Source organism: Choloepus didactylus, chromosome 2 (assembly GCF_015220235.1).
Source record: "Choloepus didactylus isolate mChoDid1 chromosome 2, mChoDid1.pri, whole genome shotgun sequence".
Lineage (NCBI taxonomy): Eukaryota > Metazoa > Chordata > Mammalia > Pilosa > Megalonychidae > Choloepus > Choloepus didactylus.
This window is the reverse complement of record NC_051308.1, coordinates 193,032,480-193,048,908: the sequence shown is the minus strand read 5'-3', so window position 1 is coordinate 193,048,908 and position 16,429 is coordinate 193,032,480. Positions and strand designations below refer to the sequence as shown.

The 16,429-nt window shown below is 41.8% G+C and overlaps 2 protein-coding genes across 2 annotated transcripts in view; both read right to left on the bottom strand.

Moving 5' to 3' along the window:
• Window positions 1-16,429, bottom strand: part of HSPB11 (heat shock protein family B (small) member 11) — a 93,519-nt gene that overhangs the window by 61,922 nt on the left and 15,168 nt on the right. The window lies entirely within an intron of this gene.
• On the bottom strand, window positions 659-1,336 carry LOC119527293 (protein MIS12 homolog). The gene is given in 2 exon segments (XM_037827161.1): window positions 659-950; window positions 952-1,336. Coding segments are annotated over 2 exon segments (603 nt in total). The 5' UTR covers window positions 1,263-1,336.

The window sequence follows — 16,429 nt, the reverse complement described above, 5'->3', positions numbered from 1 at the left end:
ATCTGCTTCTTTATTGTCCAAGGTCTTCTATACCTGGGGTCCAAGATGGTAAATTTCTTAACATCACTGAGGCCTTGGTCATAGAAAGGATTTGTTCTGGAATTTAAAACAACTTCTTTCTTTTTTATCAAAGATCAAGGTTGTCTTTTCTGATAACTTGCTTCTTTCAACCAGGTATCAACTTCCTCACCTCAGAAAAGTTACTGGGCAAGAGCAAGCATTCTATTTTGGCTGCCCCATGGTGTAATGGCTGGCTAATAAAGGGGCCACCCATTAGACCTTTTTTCTCATTAAGTCTCATCCAAACAATAAACCAAAAGGATCAAAGTCAAAGGGAATCATGACCAAGATATAACTTCACAAAACATCTTTAGCCAGGAAATAACTTTGCTTCTTCAATTATGTCCACAAATGAGCCATTATTGCATCAGGGATCTGTTTCCACAAATTAGAGGCCTCTAAGAAACAGATGCTTCAAGGACTAGTGCATAAATCCTTTAGAAGAGTGGGCCAAGAAAGAGGAAGATGTGGAATACAAGAAAGAGTGAACAGAGAAAATCCAGTAAAATATATGATTCACTAGAGCAATAATAATCATTGGCATACCTCCCTTACCATTGTACTTTGTGACAGGTTCTTTCTTTTTACTATTTAGAAATTAAGATATTTTCAGTTTTTTGCCTTCCCTTTCTACACTGTCTTGAATATTTTGTAGTTTTCTAGAATTCTGGACCAGAAACACCAAACTCTCTCTACTATCACTAGTCCCATGATCTCTGGCAACATTTTCAAGCTCATCGAACAAAGTCAATGTCTGTTTGAGTTTGTCCTGAACAATTTTTTGCTCTTCTAATTCTGCAAGAAGAGCCTGATTAGTGCACAATTCAATCTTATACTTATCTTGTAACTGTTTGATTTCTTTTTGGAGAAGTTGGAATTCTTCCTCACTGGGATTTATCTTCAGGAAGCAAGATGTTTGGGGGAATACGCAAAATCAACTGCAAAAACAGCTGCTCCATTTTGCCAAAAAGGTTATCAGAACGTCCCTTCATGAAGCGTAGAAACTTCTCTGTGCATTTACGAATCTGGACTGGGCTAACTTCACAGTCTGGGATGCCGTCCAGCTTCTTCAAAATAACCTGTTCAATAGCCTGCATCACTTCAAACAGGTAGTCTTGAAATGCAATGTAGATCCTAAGCATACAAGTTTGGGGTGTGAAGCCAAAGAACTGGGCCTCATACGTCATTGGATCAACAGACATCTTGGCTTATTTCACTAGGAGATTGTGAAAGATCGAAGCGATCATGAAGATGATGACTTTGACCAAACATCGGCTTCCCGCCACCACCTTTAAACCACTGGGTGCTGCCTGAAATGAGCCGCATCGCTGGCTGCCGAAAAGTCCGATTCGCTACCATTTATTGAAGCCTTCCTATGTGCCATGCCCTGTCCCCACAACCCTGGAAGATAGGTATTAGCTCAATTTAGAGTTAAGAAAACTCATTTAGCCTCAAGTTAAGTGATTTGTTCAAGATCACAGAACTTATAAGTTACAGAGCCAGAATTTATACTCCTTTTGTTCAACTCCAGAGCCCACTCTGCTATAGTGCCTTCTGAAATAATAGTTACCACTTACTAAAATCCCAATTCTATGCCGGGTCTATTATATAAATGACCAGAAGTCTTCACAGTAGTTCTATGGGGTTAGGATTATTTATTACCCCTAATTTGCAGATGAGGAACCTAAGACCATTGACTTGCCTGAGATATTTACTAGTAACTTGCAGCAGCAGCTTTCTTCCTTCAGACAAACTTTTTTGGAAAGGACCAGATAGTAAATGTTTTAGACTTTGCAGACCATACAGTTTCAGTTGCAGCCACTCAGTTCTGTCCTTGTACACAAAAGTAGTCATAGACATGTGAATGAGTGAGTGTCTATATTCCAATAAAACTTTATTTTCAAAGATAAATGGTTGACTGGATTAGGCCGTAGTTTACCAACCTCCGCCTTAGACCAGTGCTTCTCAAGCTTTATTATGCATACAAATCTCCTGGGGATCTTGTTAAGATGCAGGTTCTGATTCAGTAGGTCTGGATGAGGCCTGAGACTCAGCATTTCTAACACGTTTCCACGTGGTGCCAGTGCTTCTAATCTTTGGACTGTACTTTCGAATAGCAAAACTCCAGACCTTCACTAACCAGTATGGCAGCTCCTAGCCACACGTGGCTATTGAACAGCTCAAATGGCTAGTTCAAGTTGACATGTGGTAAAACACACATCTGATATCAAAGATTTAGTACCAAGGAGAAAAAAAACAATGAAAAACTCAATTTTAAAATACTGATTATATTTTGAAGTGATAATTTTGGAGTTAAAATATTAATTTTGCCTGTTTTTATTTTTCTAGTGGCTACTTAGTAAATTTAAAAATACATATCCGGCTTTTGTGGTTTGCATTGTATTTCTTTGGATAGCGCTGCTGTAGGGCATATTCTGTCTTAAAAAGGTGTGCTAAAAGCAAGATTTACAAAGTTTAAGGAAGGGAGAAAATAACTCCAGGAGTTGACAAAACTGGTTTGACATTCAGAAATGCTTTGTAGCTTAATCAGGATTTTAATAAAGGTAGATCTTGGACCAGATACATATTTTCTTATTCAGAGCTAGACAAGGTGCTGCCTCTGAAAAGGTGGCCTGGTACCCAGAGTCATATCAAAAGCTCTGGTTTCTGAAATTTATAAAATGAAAAAGATAAACAGTACACATTGTTTTCCTTTGTAGAAGTAGAGTATTAAACTGTAATTTGGATGAACAATAGCATATCTTACCAACTTCCTGCTGCAAATAAATAGCCAGCTTTACTTGTCAAACTTAACGTATATTGTTAGTCAAACTTGAGACCAATTTGAGCACACTACCACCACCACCGCTCTTGTTGCCTGTGGTTCAAGGTTGTGTTAGAAAGTGGCATCTGGAATTACTCTTCAAACATCCCACCTGTTCTGATCACTTTGGAAGGAAAATCTTCCTTCCACATTTATCCCTTCAGAGTGACTTCTCATTGGTTCCTTTATAAACACAGTGTACTTTTAAAGCTAAGATTTCATTTGCTTTAATCCTTTTTTTCTTTCAAGGATCTCATTTTCTTGTGCTGGTGATTTCTTTAAACAAATACTTACTGTTTTGATCTGACCAATTCATTCTGTAGTCATTCAAATAGGGTTATAAAAGTCTAGGCTTTGTTTTAATGATTCATATGAAGGTCAAGAATTTATGATCAGCACAAGAGATGGGGTAATTTTTGTGTATGTTTATCATGTAAGTGATGATTAGCTATTTTTAAAATGAGGATTTCTTTTTTCTGTCTTCTTAGAAGTCACTTGCTGACTCATTTGAACTTTGGACAAGTGACTTAGTTCTGCAAACCTTCAATTAACTGGAGTATCTACATAATGTTTGCAAGAAAGAATAAATCAGTGTTTCTCAAAGAGAAGTCTATGGACGCTCTGCCACAGAGTCTCATGGGGTATTTGTTAAGGTGAAAATTCCTGGACCCCACCCATATCTACTGAATCAGAATCATTTAGGTTGTTAAAATTACATAAAAATCTGAATTAGGTCACATTTTCTTTTCATGCATTCTCTGAAAAAAAGATACGGATACTTCATTTATTCTTTTGAAAAAATTTGAATTTTGAACATTTAGCATGTACCAGTTGCTGGGGATTAGTCATGAACAAGACAAAAAGAAAAAAAAAGCATTTGCCTTCATGGAGTTTACATTCTAGCAGAATGAGACAGACAAAAGAAAGTAAGTGAACAGGACTATAATTCAATAAGCTAAGTTCAAATATTGTTAAGTTCTTTAAAGAAAATGGAACAGAGTAGTGGTTTAGTGGGGATGGGGTGAAGAGAGTTAATTTAGATGGGCTTGAGAAGGCCTTTAAGGAAGTGATATTTGAGCTGAGAAGTTTAAGAAAGAGCTAATCATATACTTCTGGGGAAAGAAGGTCTCAGAAGGTGCACAAACCTGAGAGGGGAGAAGCTTGGCACGTTCAAGGGACAGAAAGAAGGAAAAGAGTGAAGGTGGGGGTGACTGGTGCATAGTGAATAGTGGTAAAAGGTGGGTTTAGGAGAGAGACAAGGGACAGATCATCTAGGCTTTTGGGGTCCTGGAAAGAAGTTTGAGTAGGAAGCTATTTGAGGGTTTTAAGTGTAGGGGTGTGTTCTAGTTTGCTAATGCTGTCAGAATGCAAAACACCAGAGATGGATTGGCTTTTATTAAAGGGGGTTTATTTGGTTACACAGTTACAGTGTTAAGGCCATAAAGTGTCCAAGGTAATGCATCAGCAATCGGGTACCTTCACTAGAGGATGGCCAATGGTGTCCGGAAAACCTCTGTTAGCTGGGAAGGCATGTAGCTGGCGTCTGCTCCCAAGTTCTGGTTTCAAAATGGCTTTCTCCCAGGACATTCCTCTCTAGGCTGCAGTTCCTCAAAAATGTCACTCTCAGTTGCACTTGGGATATTTGTCCTCTCTCAGCTTCTCTGGACCGACAGTCTGCTTTCAAGGGCCGTCTTCAAATGTCTCTCATCTGCATCTCCTGTGCTGTCTTCAAAGTGTCCCTCTTGGCTGTAGCAGCTTGCTCCTTCTGTCTGATCTTATATAGTGCTCCAGTAATTTAATTCAGACCCACCCTGAATGGGCAGGCCAACACCTCCATGGAAATTATTCAATCAGAGTCATCACCCACAGTTGGGTGGGGCACATTTCCATGCAAACAACCTAATCCAAATGTTCCAACTTAATTCCCACTAATATGTCTGCCCCACAAGATGGCATCAAAGAATATGGTTTTTTCTGGGGGACATAATACATTCAAACCAGCACAGGGTGATATGATCCGATTTATACTTCTTAAGAGTTAACCTTTGATGTTTTGTGGAGCATGGATCATAGTGGGGATAATAGTAGAGAAGAGTCTAATTGGAACAATTTTGCAAGTCCAGGTGAGAGGTGACATCAAGGACTAGAGTGACAGTAGTGATGGTGGGAAGAGGTTTGATTCAAGGTCTGTTTTGGAGGTACTGCTGATGGGTCATGTTGATGAATTTGGTATCAAGAAGTAAAGGACAGAAAGTAAAATCAATGACTCCTAACTAGGGTTTTGCTTGAACTGAGTGGACACTGGTGTCATCTACTGAGATGGGAAAAAGCAAGACAGGAACAGATCTGGGGGTGGAGGAAGGGTCAAGAATTCTGTCTTAGACAAGTTAGAAATGCCTAACGGGATACATAAGTAGGCTGTTGGGTATATTAGTCTGGAGCTCAGGGGTGTGGTCAGTACTGAACATAGAGTAAATTTGGGGTTCAACAGTAGATAGCTGGTAATTGGAGCCCATGACTGGATGAAATCACTTAGGGAGAGTGTAGATAGGGAAAAGAACAGGGCCTGAGACTTAAAATCAGGCAGAAGAGGAGTAAATAGTGAGATTGGAGAGAAAACGAGGAGAGTTCATTATATAAGCCTACAAACGAAAATGTTTCAACAAGGAGAGGGTAGTGAATTGTGTTGAATGCTTCTGAGAGGTCAGGTCAGATGAGGACAGTTTAATTGACTATTGGATTTGGCAAGTTGGAGGCTGTTTTTGGCTTTGGGTGGGGGAGAGATGAATGTTTGAAAGCCTAGTTGTAATAGATAAAAGAATAGAAGATGAAGTAGAAACAAGAACTACAGAAAACTTTCAAGAAGTTTTACAATGTAAGGAAATACAACTTCCAAATTCTGGTGTTAACTGGGGTTTGAGGTCTAAGGAGGGTTTTCTTTTGTAACTTTTTATTATGAAAAATTTCAAAAGTAGAGAGAATAGTGGAACAAACCCCCATGTATCATTATCCATTGTGGTAGGCTGAACAATGCCCCCCTCCTCCAAAGATGCCCACATCATAATCCCCAGAACTCATGAATATGTTACCTTCCATGATAATGGGGACTTTGCAGATATAGTTGTTAAGCATCATGAGATGGGGAGATTATTTTGGATTTTCCAGATGGGCCCAATGTAATTACAAGAGTCCTTAAAAGAGGGAGTCAGGAGGATCAAAATCAGTAGTAGGAGATGTGAATAATGGAGGCAAGAGGTTGGAGTGATGTGAGAAAGGGGCCAGAAGCCAAGGAAAATCCAGGTGGCCTCTAGAATCTAAAAAAAAGCAAGGAAACTGATTTCCTCCAAAGCCTCCAGGTGAAAGGTGGCCCTGCTGACACCTTGATTTTGGACTTCTGACCTCTCGAACTGTAAGAGAATAAATTCTGTGTTGTTTTAAGCCACTAAGTTTGTGGTAATTTGTTACAGAAGCCATAGGAAACTAACACAAACATCTTCAAGAATTATAATGCATGGCTGTTCTAGTTTGCTAATACTGCCAGAATGCAAAACACCAGAAATGGATCGGCTTTTATAAAGGGGGGTTATTTGCTCACAAAGTTACAGTCTTAAGGCCATAAAGTGTCCAAAGTAACACATCAACAATCGGGTACCTTCACTGGAGGATGGCCAATGGTGTCCGGAAAACCTCTGTTAGCTGGGAAGGCACGTGGCTGGCGTCTGCTCCAAAGTTCTGGTTTCAAAATGGCTTTCTCCCAGGACATTCCTCTCTAGGTTGCAGTTCCTCAAAAATGTCACTCTTAGTCACTCTTGGGACATTTGTTCTCTCTTAGCTACTCTGGAGCAAGAGTCTGCTTTCAATGGCTATCTTCAAACTGTCTCTCATCTGCAGCTCCTGTGCTTTCTTCAAAGTGTCCCTCTTGGCTGTGGCTTCTCTTCAAAATGTCACTCTCAGCTGCACTGAGTTCCTTCTGTTTCTCAGCTCATATGGCTCCAGTGATTTAATTTAGACCCACCCTAAATGAGTGGGGTAATACCTCCATGGAAATTATCCAATCAGAGTCATCACCCACACTTGGGTGGGGTGCATCTCCACAGAAACGTCTTAATCCAAACGTTTGAACTTAATCCCCACTAATATGTCTGTCCCCACAAGACTACATCTAAGAACATGGGTTTTTCTGGGGGACATAATATATACAAATCGGTACATTCCACCCCCTGGACCCCAGAAAAACATGATCTTTCCATATACAAAATACATTCATCCCATCACAATATCACAAAAATTTTAAATCATTTCAGTAACAATAGTTAAGTACAAGATCCCATCAAAACCAGTTATAGGCATGATTGGTCCCAAGGCACAATTCCCCTTTAGCTGAAGATCTGTGAACCCAGAACAAGTTATGTGCTTCCAATATACAAAGGAGGGACATTCATAGGATAAACATTCCCATTGCCATAAGGAGAACTGTAAGAAAATAATGTGTTGTTTTAAGCCACTAAGTTTGTGGTAATTTGTTTACAGCAGCCATAGGAAACTAACACAAACATCTTCAAGAATTATAATGCATGGCCTATCCCATTTTCTCTATATCCTCACCTATTCCTTTCATTCATCAGCACCACTCCCATTATTTTATATTTTTAACAGCTTTATTGAGATACAATTAATTCACTTACCATACAACCCTCCATTATTTTAAAACAAATCCCAGACATGGATTTATTTTGTCAGTAAATAGTCAGCATATATTTCTAAAAGATAAGGACTTGACCCTCAGTCCCTGCTCACCTGGTTCCCACCTCCAGTGACAACTGCCTTTTTCCCTGCACCAGGAAAACCTCCCTTCTCCATAACATTTCCTTTTTCATCCATTTCCCTTAACAGTTTTAAGCTTTTCAATGGATTTTTAAAATACAGGCAGATGAAGCCATGTTTCAAAGCTTGCATCAGTGGCCTTTAAAAAATGATGGAGTGGGAAGATCATGGACTGGTGAGGCAGAACAGGCTTCTCATCCATGAAAGAAACTAGAGAGGGGCTGGAGGATGCCCAGGACTGCGGTTTCAGGGTGTGATCAGCCATGGTGGAACCACTACACAGTGTGGTGGGGACATGAACAAAAACAAGAGACACTGCATCTGGAGGGAAGGGGTGAGTTTCTTTGACCAGGACTGCCTCACGGGGCCCACAGCAGTGAGACAGCCACCAAGAAAGGGAGTGAGTAGCAGTTCTCCACTCCTGTGCACCCACCTCAGAAGTTAGCTGGGGAATTGGTTCTCCACAGTCATGCAGCTGGGAGTTCCCATGAGGAAACCTACGAGGTAGCATTTACTCTTCCCCCATGGAAATCTGGGGTGTGCACCAACAATAAAGCGGGCATAGGAAGCAGTGCCATACGGAAGCATCAGGAGACCCTCCCACACCCCAGAGTCTCACAGGTGCATGGCAGGCAAGGAGTGGGGCACATTTGAGCTGCAGGGTGCCCTTGAGTGGACTCCCTGCCAAAATGCACAGGGTCCCTATTGCACCCCCAGGGCAGGCAGTCCCCAGTGCACACAGAACTGGTGCACCGATTGGATCCCAACCCAGTTTGGACTCCTCCCAGTGCACTGGAGAAGTTTGAGGAAGGGTGGTGTGAGAGTAAAAGGTGGTTCAAGAGCACCACCTGCTAGTAGGATAGGGAAACTGCACCCCAGCAAGCTGTTGCTCTGCCAAATTATACATAAATGCTCAAATAATCCTGCATTTTCAAAAATAAACTTATCAAGACAAGCAAATGCCCTGAAGCCAACAGAAAATCTGAAAGCACTTCAAGAATCTGGAAGATAAGGACAAGACAAATGAACAAATTAAAAAGCTGGAGGAGACACAAAATTTTGGAGCAATTAATTAAAGAAGTACACACAAATCTCCAAAGCAAGTTTAACAAGATGGTTAAAGACATAAAGGTTGTTAAAAACACTCTAAAAGATCCATAAGAAGAATTTGAAAGAGTAAAATTTTAAAATAGCAGATATTATGGAAATAAAAGATACTATGAATCAAATTAAAATATACTAGAGACAGACAACAGCAGATGTGAAGAGGCAGAAGAAAGAATAGGTGAACTAGAGGACAAAGCAATTGAATGCAAATGCGTAACAGAACAAATGGTGAAAACAAATTGAAAAATTTGAAATGGATCTCAGGAAATGACGGACAACATGAAGCAAAAAAAAAATAAGAATCACTGGTGTTCCAGAAGAAGAGAAGAGTAAAGGTCTAGAAAGAGGACTTCAAGACATTGTTGGGGAAAACTTCCCAACCCTTCTAAATAACATAAATACACAAATCAAAGATGCCCAACAAACTCCAAACAGAATAAATCCAAATAAACACACTCCAAGACATATATTCATCAGATTATCAAATGCTGAAGAGAAGGAGAAAGTTCTGAAAACAGCAAGAGAGAAGTGATTCACCAAATACAAGTGAAACCACATAAGACTAAGTACTGACTACTCAAGGGCACCATGGAGGTGAAAAGGCAGTGGTATGACATATTTAAGATTCTGGAAAAAAAAAAAATTGCCAGCCAAGAATTGTTTATCCAGCAAAGCTCTCTGTCAAAATTGAGGGGAGTTTAAAATTTTCACAGAGAAACAAATGCTGAGAGAATTTGTTAACAAGAAACCTGCCCTGCAAGAAATACTAAAAAGAGCTCTACCAGCAAAGAAAAAAAGAAAGGAGAGAGAGGTCTGGAGAAGGGCACAGAAATGAAGAGTACTATTAAGGTAACTTAAAGGAAAAAAAGAGAGAGTGGGAAAAAAATAGATCTGACAACTAAATTTCAAAGGATAAAATGGCTGGTTCAAGAACTCCCTTCTCAGTAATAACTTTGAATGTGAATGGATTAAACTCTCCAATTAAAAGATACAGGCTGATAGAATGGATTAAAAAGTATGACCCATCAATATGCTATTTACAAGAGATTTATCTTGGACTCTGTGACACAAAGACTGAAAGTTAAAGGTTGGAAAAATATTCTATGTAAACTGCAGCCAAAAGAAAGCAGGGGTAGCTATACTAATATCAGACAAAATAGACTTTAAATGTAAAGATGTCATAAGAGACAAAGAAGGACAGTATGTTTTAATAAAAGGGACAATTCACCAAGAAGAAATAAGAATCAAAAATGTTTATGCATGCAATCAAGGAGCTTCAAAGTACATGAGACAAACATTATCTAAACTGAAGGAAGCAATACACATGTCTACAATAATAGTGGAAGATGTCAATACACCACTCTCTTCTATAGATAGAAAATTGAGAACCTAAACAATATGATAAATGAATTAGACATACATAGATTGTTACATCCCAAAATATCAGGATATATATTCTTCTCTAGCACCTATGGAATGTTCTCTAGAATAGATCATATGCTGGGGCACAAAACAAGTCTTAACAAATTTAAAGAGATTGAAATTATTCAAAGCACATTCTCTGACCATAATGGAATGCAACTAGAAATCAATAACTGCCAAAGAGCCACATCTTTCACAAATATATGGAGGTTAAACAATACACTTCTAAGCAACCAGTGGGTCAAAGAAGAAATTGCAAGAGAAACTGTTAAATATCAACAGATAAATGAAAATGAGTACACTCAAAACCTATGGGATGCACTTGGTTTCTTCCAGTTTGGGGCAGTTATGAGTAAAACTGTTTATGAACATTCATATGGAGGTTTTTGTGTGCATATAAGTTTTCAGCTCCTTTGGGTAAATATCTAGGAGTGTGATTGCTGGATTATATGGCAACACTATATTTAGCTTTGTAAGAAACTGCTGGATTGCCTTCCGAGGTGGCTGTACCATTTTGCATTCTCACCAGCAATGAATGAAGGTTCCTGTAGCTCTGAATCCTCATAGTAATTGCTATGGTCAGTTTCAGGATTTTAGCTATTCTAATAGATGTGTAGTGGTATCTCATTGTTTCCCAGTGTTCTTTTTACATATTGTAGTGATGTATCTTCTGTGGTAAAAATAGCCTGCATATGCTGGGGCCACTGCTAAACACTTGCTGTAGAGTCTTCTCATTGACTTCCTGCTCCACCATCCCAGCCCTGCTCCAGCACATGCTCAGAGAACAGTCTTCCCAGAAGGAGGTTCTCGGTTCTCAGTTCTCAGTTTGAACTCTTACATTGTTGAGTTGTGACTATGGGGGAGGAAAGAGAGGGAAAAGTGTCTCACATGTTGAGTGGGGCTTCTTGGAGATGTTATACTGCTGCAGAAGATTCCAATCCATACTATGTGACCACTGATGTGTGCATTTTGTTGTAGTTGCAGAAATACCTATGCCTATAGCTGACCAAGTGCTCTGTGTCTGGTTTAGTCCTGGACAGCTGGCTGCAAAAGCTAAGACCTGCCTGTGCTTATGAGGTTGTGGTGAGAATGTGGAGCTAGGACAGAAAAGTCCCCTACCTTACAGGGAATAGGGTCAGAGTATGTGTCCTGCTAGCAGTGACCTGCATGTCTCTTTCACAGACCAAGATCACATGAGTTTGGAAACGATTGGTAATGGGGAAGGAGTGGTGGGAAAGACCTCCTCCAGCTGATTTGAGTTCTGATTCTAGGGTGATTGAGCAGTGTGGGGTCAGATCTTTGGTAGACTGCCCAGACAGAGAAAGGCTGATGGAAGTCAGCATAAGGGAGGGCACTTTTTGTGGTCTGTTTTTGAGGGCAGGCTGCAGGGGAGGGTGGCTCGATGGTGTATATTGAAGGAGGCACCAGACTGTTGCTCCTTGAAGAACTCACAGCTCTTAGTTATGGAACCCATAAGCAAGTGTATTTGCAGGTCCTGGCAGTGCAGACCCTTTGGGGTCCTGTCATATTGGACCCTGCCCACCCTCCTTCCTTATGACCTGTGGAACAAAGCCATACTTGGTATGGCATATAGGTCCCTTTTGATCTGGCCTCAACCTGTCCTTTTAGCCTCATTCCCTCCACTCCCTTCTCTCCCACATCCTGAAATTGCACGATGAACTTTGTGTGGGCATGGGTGCATTTGTTTAGATTCTCAAAAGTGTTGACCACGATCCCAGCCTCTCCAGATTGCCTGCTGCCTTGGTTTTTCTCTTCCTGTCTCCAAGGCTTTGCTCATGCAGATTCCTTGGCCCTTCCCCCAACTCTGGCTATTGAACTCCTACTTATTATGTAAGCTGCCTTGGACCCTTCAGTTGCCCTGGACCCTTCCCTGATCCACACTCCATCCCCATGTTGGAATCACCTCTCCTATTCCCTCTGTTCCTGGAGCTCTTTACCTACTTGATATCTCCATGGCAGAATTGTCCTTGTAGGCAAGGTCAATCCTCACTCCTCTCTGTATCCCTCACCTCCAGACCAGCTCCACCTAGAAGGCAGCAGGCTGTACAGTCACTGTCTATTAAGCTGAATCAACATCCCTTCAAAGTCAGCTCCAGAGTCTCCTCTAAAGTGCTACTCAGTGACTCCCACCCATTGGTGGGGATTCTCAGAGAGGGACCCAGAGATCCACCAGGAAATCCTGGGAACTGGGTACACTACACCGAGTATTTACTGAGACTGGCAAAAAGGCAGGAGAGATACAGAAATGGCCAATAAGCACAAGAAAAGATGCTCAACATAATTAGTCACCAGGGAAATGCAAATCAAAACCACAATAAGGTATACTTCACACCCTTTAGGATGACTGGAACCAAAAAGTCAGATAATAGTGGGTGTTGGTGAGAATGTGGAGAAATTAGGACCTAAAATGCTGCTGGAGGGAGCGTACAATGGTGCAGCTGCTGATTAAACATGGAGTTGCCATGTAACCTAGCAATCCCACTCCTTTCATGTCCCAAGAGAAACGAAGACATGTTGTGCCAGTTTGAATGTATTATGTCCCCCCAAATGCCATTATCTTTGTTGTAATCTTGTGTGGGCAAACCTATCAGTGTTAATTAGATTGTAATTCTTTGAGTGTTTCCATGGAGATGTGCCCCACCCAACTGTGGGTGATGACTCTGATTGGATAATTTCCATGGAGGTGTTGGCCTGCCCATTCAGGATGGGCCTGAATTAAATTACTGGAGCACTATATAAGATCAGACAGAAGGAGCAAGCTGCTACAGCCAAAAGGGACACTTTGAAGAAAGCACAGGAGATGTAGATGAGAGACAGTTTGAAGACAGCCGTTGAAAGCAGACTCTTGGTCCAGAAAAGCTGAGAGAGGACAAATATCCCAAGTGCAGCTGTGGTGGGAAAGGCCAAGTGGAAGCTGCTAGAACTGCCCCTGCCTAGCAAAATAGTAAACCAGAAGCAATACTGGATTCCTGGAGGGATTGCAGAGATTAATGCCACTCTTAAGAACTTCAAGGAAGCAGAGGTGGTGATTCCCCCACCACATCCCCAGTCAACTCTACTATTTGGCCCATGCAGAAAACAGATGGGTCTTGGAGGATGACAGTGGATTATTGTAAGCTTAACCAGGCGGTGACTCCAATTGCAGCTGCTGTTCCAGATGTGGTATCATTGCTTGAGCAAATCAACACATCCCCTAGTACCTGGTATGCAGCTATTGATCTGGCAAATGCTTTTTTCTCAATAGCTGTTAGTAATGACTACCAGAAACAGTTTGCATTCAGCTGGCAAGGCTAGCAGTATACATTCATTGTGCTACCTCAGCTGTATATTAACTCTCCAGCCCTATGTCACAACATTGTCTGCAGGGATCTTGATCATTTCTCCCTCCCATAAGACATCACACTGATCCATTATATTGATGATATCATGTTGATTGGACCTAGTTAGGAAGAAGTAGCAGCTACTCTAGATTTTAGGTAAGGTATTTGTGTGGCAGAGGATGGGAGATAAATCCATCAAAAATACAGGGGCCTTCCACTTCAGTAAAATTTCTAGGTGTCCAGTGGTGTGGGGCATGTCAAGATGTCCCTTCTAAAGTGAAGGATAAGCTGTTGCATCTGGCACCTCCTATGACCAAAAAAGAGGCACCACGCTTAGTTGGCCTCTTTGAATTTTGAAGACAACATATTCCTCATTTGGGTGTGCTATTCCAGCCCATTTACCAAGTGACCAGAAAAGCTTCAAGCTTTGAGTGGGGACCAGGACAAGAGGAGGCTCTGCGACAGGTCCAGGCTGCTGTGCAAGTTGCTCTGCTGCTTGGACCATATGATCCAGCTGATCCAATGGTGCTGGAAGTGTCAGTGGCAAATAGAGATGCTGTTTGGAGCCTTTGGCAGGCTCCTATAGGAGAATCACAATGCAGGCCCTTAGGATTTTGGAGTAAAGCCTTACCATCCTCTGCAGATAACTACTCTCCATTTGAGAAACAGCTTTTGACCTGCTATTGGGCTTAGTAGAGACAGAATGCTTAACCATGGGCCAGCAAGTTACCATGAGACTTGAATTACCTATCATGAGCTGGGTGTTGTCTGGCCCACCAAGCCATAAAGTTGGGCATGCACAGCAGCACTCCGTCATAAAATGGAAATGGTATTTACAAGTTAGAGTTTGAGTGGGTCCTGAAGGCACAAGTAAGTTACATGAGGAAATGGCCCAAATGCCTGTGGCCACCACTCCTGCCACATTACCTTCTGTTTCCCAGCCCACAGCTATGGTGTCTTGGGGAGTTCCTTACAATCAGTTGACTAAGGAAGAGAAAACTTGGGCATATTTTACAGATGGTTCTGCACGATATGCAGGCACCACCCAAAAGTAGACAGCTGCAGCATGCAGCCCCTTTCTGAGATGTCCCTGAAGGACAGTGGTGAGGGGAAATCCTCCCAGTGGGCAGAACTTCGAGCAGTGCACCTGGTTGTCCACTTTGCTTGGAAGGAGAATTGGCCAGAGGTGCATTTGTATACTGATTCATGGGCTGTTGCTAATGGTTTGCCTCGATGGTCAGGGACTTGGAAGGAACATGATTGGAAAATTGGTGACAAAGAAGTCTGGGGAAGAGGTATGTGGATAGACCTTTCTGAGTGGTCAATAAACATGAAGATATTGTGTCCCATGTAAATACTCACCAGAGGGTGACTTCAGCAGAAGATTTTAATAATCAAGTGGATAAGATGACCTTTGGTGGATACCAATCAGCCTCTTTCCCCAGCCACTCCTGTCATTGCCCAATGGGCTCATGAACAAAGTGGTCATGGTGGTAGGGATGGAGGTTATGCATGGGCTCAGCAACATGGACTTCCACTCACCAAGGCTGACCTGGCCACGGCCACTGCTGAGTGTCCAATCTGCCAGCAGCAGAGATTCACACTCAGTCCCTGATATGGCACCATTCCTTGAGGTGATTGGCCTGCTACCTGGTGGCAGGTTGATTACATTGGACTGCTTCCATCATGGAAGGGGCAACGATTTGTTCTTACTGGAATAAGCACATACTCCAGATATGGGTTTGCCTTCCCTGCACGACATGCTTCTGCCAAAACTACGATCCGTGGACTTACAGAATGCCTCATCCACCGTCATGGTATTCCACAAGCATTGCTTCTGACCAAGAAACCCACTTCACAGCACATGAATTGAAGGAATGGGCACATGCTCATGGAATTCTCTGGCCTTACCATGTTCCCCATTATCCAGAGGCAGCTGGGTTGATAGACCGGTGGAATGACCTATTGAAGAGTCAGTTTTGGCACCAACTAGGTGGCAATACCTTGCAGGGTTGGGGCAGTGTTCTCCAGGAGGATGTGTATGCTCTGAATCAGCATCCACTCTATGGTGCTGTTTTCCCATAGCTAGGATTCACGGGTCCAGGAATCAAGAGGTGGAAACAGGAGTGGCACCATTATGGCTCATAGTGATCCACTAGGAAAATTTTTGCTTCCTGTCCCTGCAAGCTTAAGCTCTGCTGGTCTACAAGTCTTAGTTCCAAAAGGAGGAGTGCTTCCACCAGGAAACACAACAATAATTCCATCGGACTGGAAGTTAAGGCTGCCACCTGGCCACTTTGGGCTTTTTATGCCTCTAAATCAACAGGCAAGGAAGGGGATTATTATACTGGCTGGGGTGATTGATCCTGACTATCAAGCGGAAATAGCACTGCAACTACACAATGGCGGTAAAGAAGAGTTTTCCTGGAATACAGGAGATCCCCTAGGGCATCTCTTAGTACTACCATGCCCTGTGATTAAAGTCAATGGAAAACTGCAGCAACCCAATCCAGGCAGGACTACCAATGGCCGAGAAACTTCAGGAATGAAGGTTTGGGTCACCCCACCAGGCAAAGAACCACGACCAGCTGAAGTGCTTGCTGAGGGTAAAGGGAACATGGAATGGGTAGCGGAAGAAGGTAGTGATAAATATGAACTATGACCACATGACCAGTTACAGAAACGAGGAGTATAATGGCGTGAATATTTCCTCCTTGTTTCCTTATGAGTATGTTTGTATTTGTCTGTAAATTAAATATCTTTGTTTTCTTCTCTATCTTATCCCTTTATCCTATGACATAAGCTGTATGGTTCATTTTGCAGTATTTAAGTTAAAGGAAATCAGTTTTAA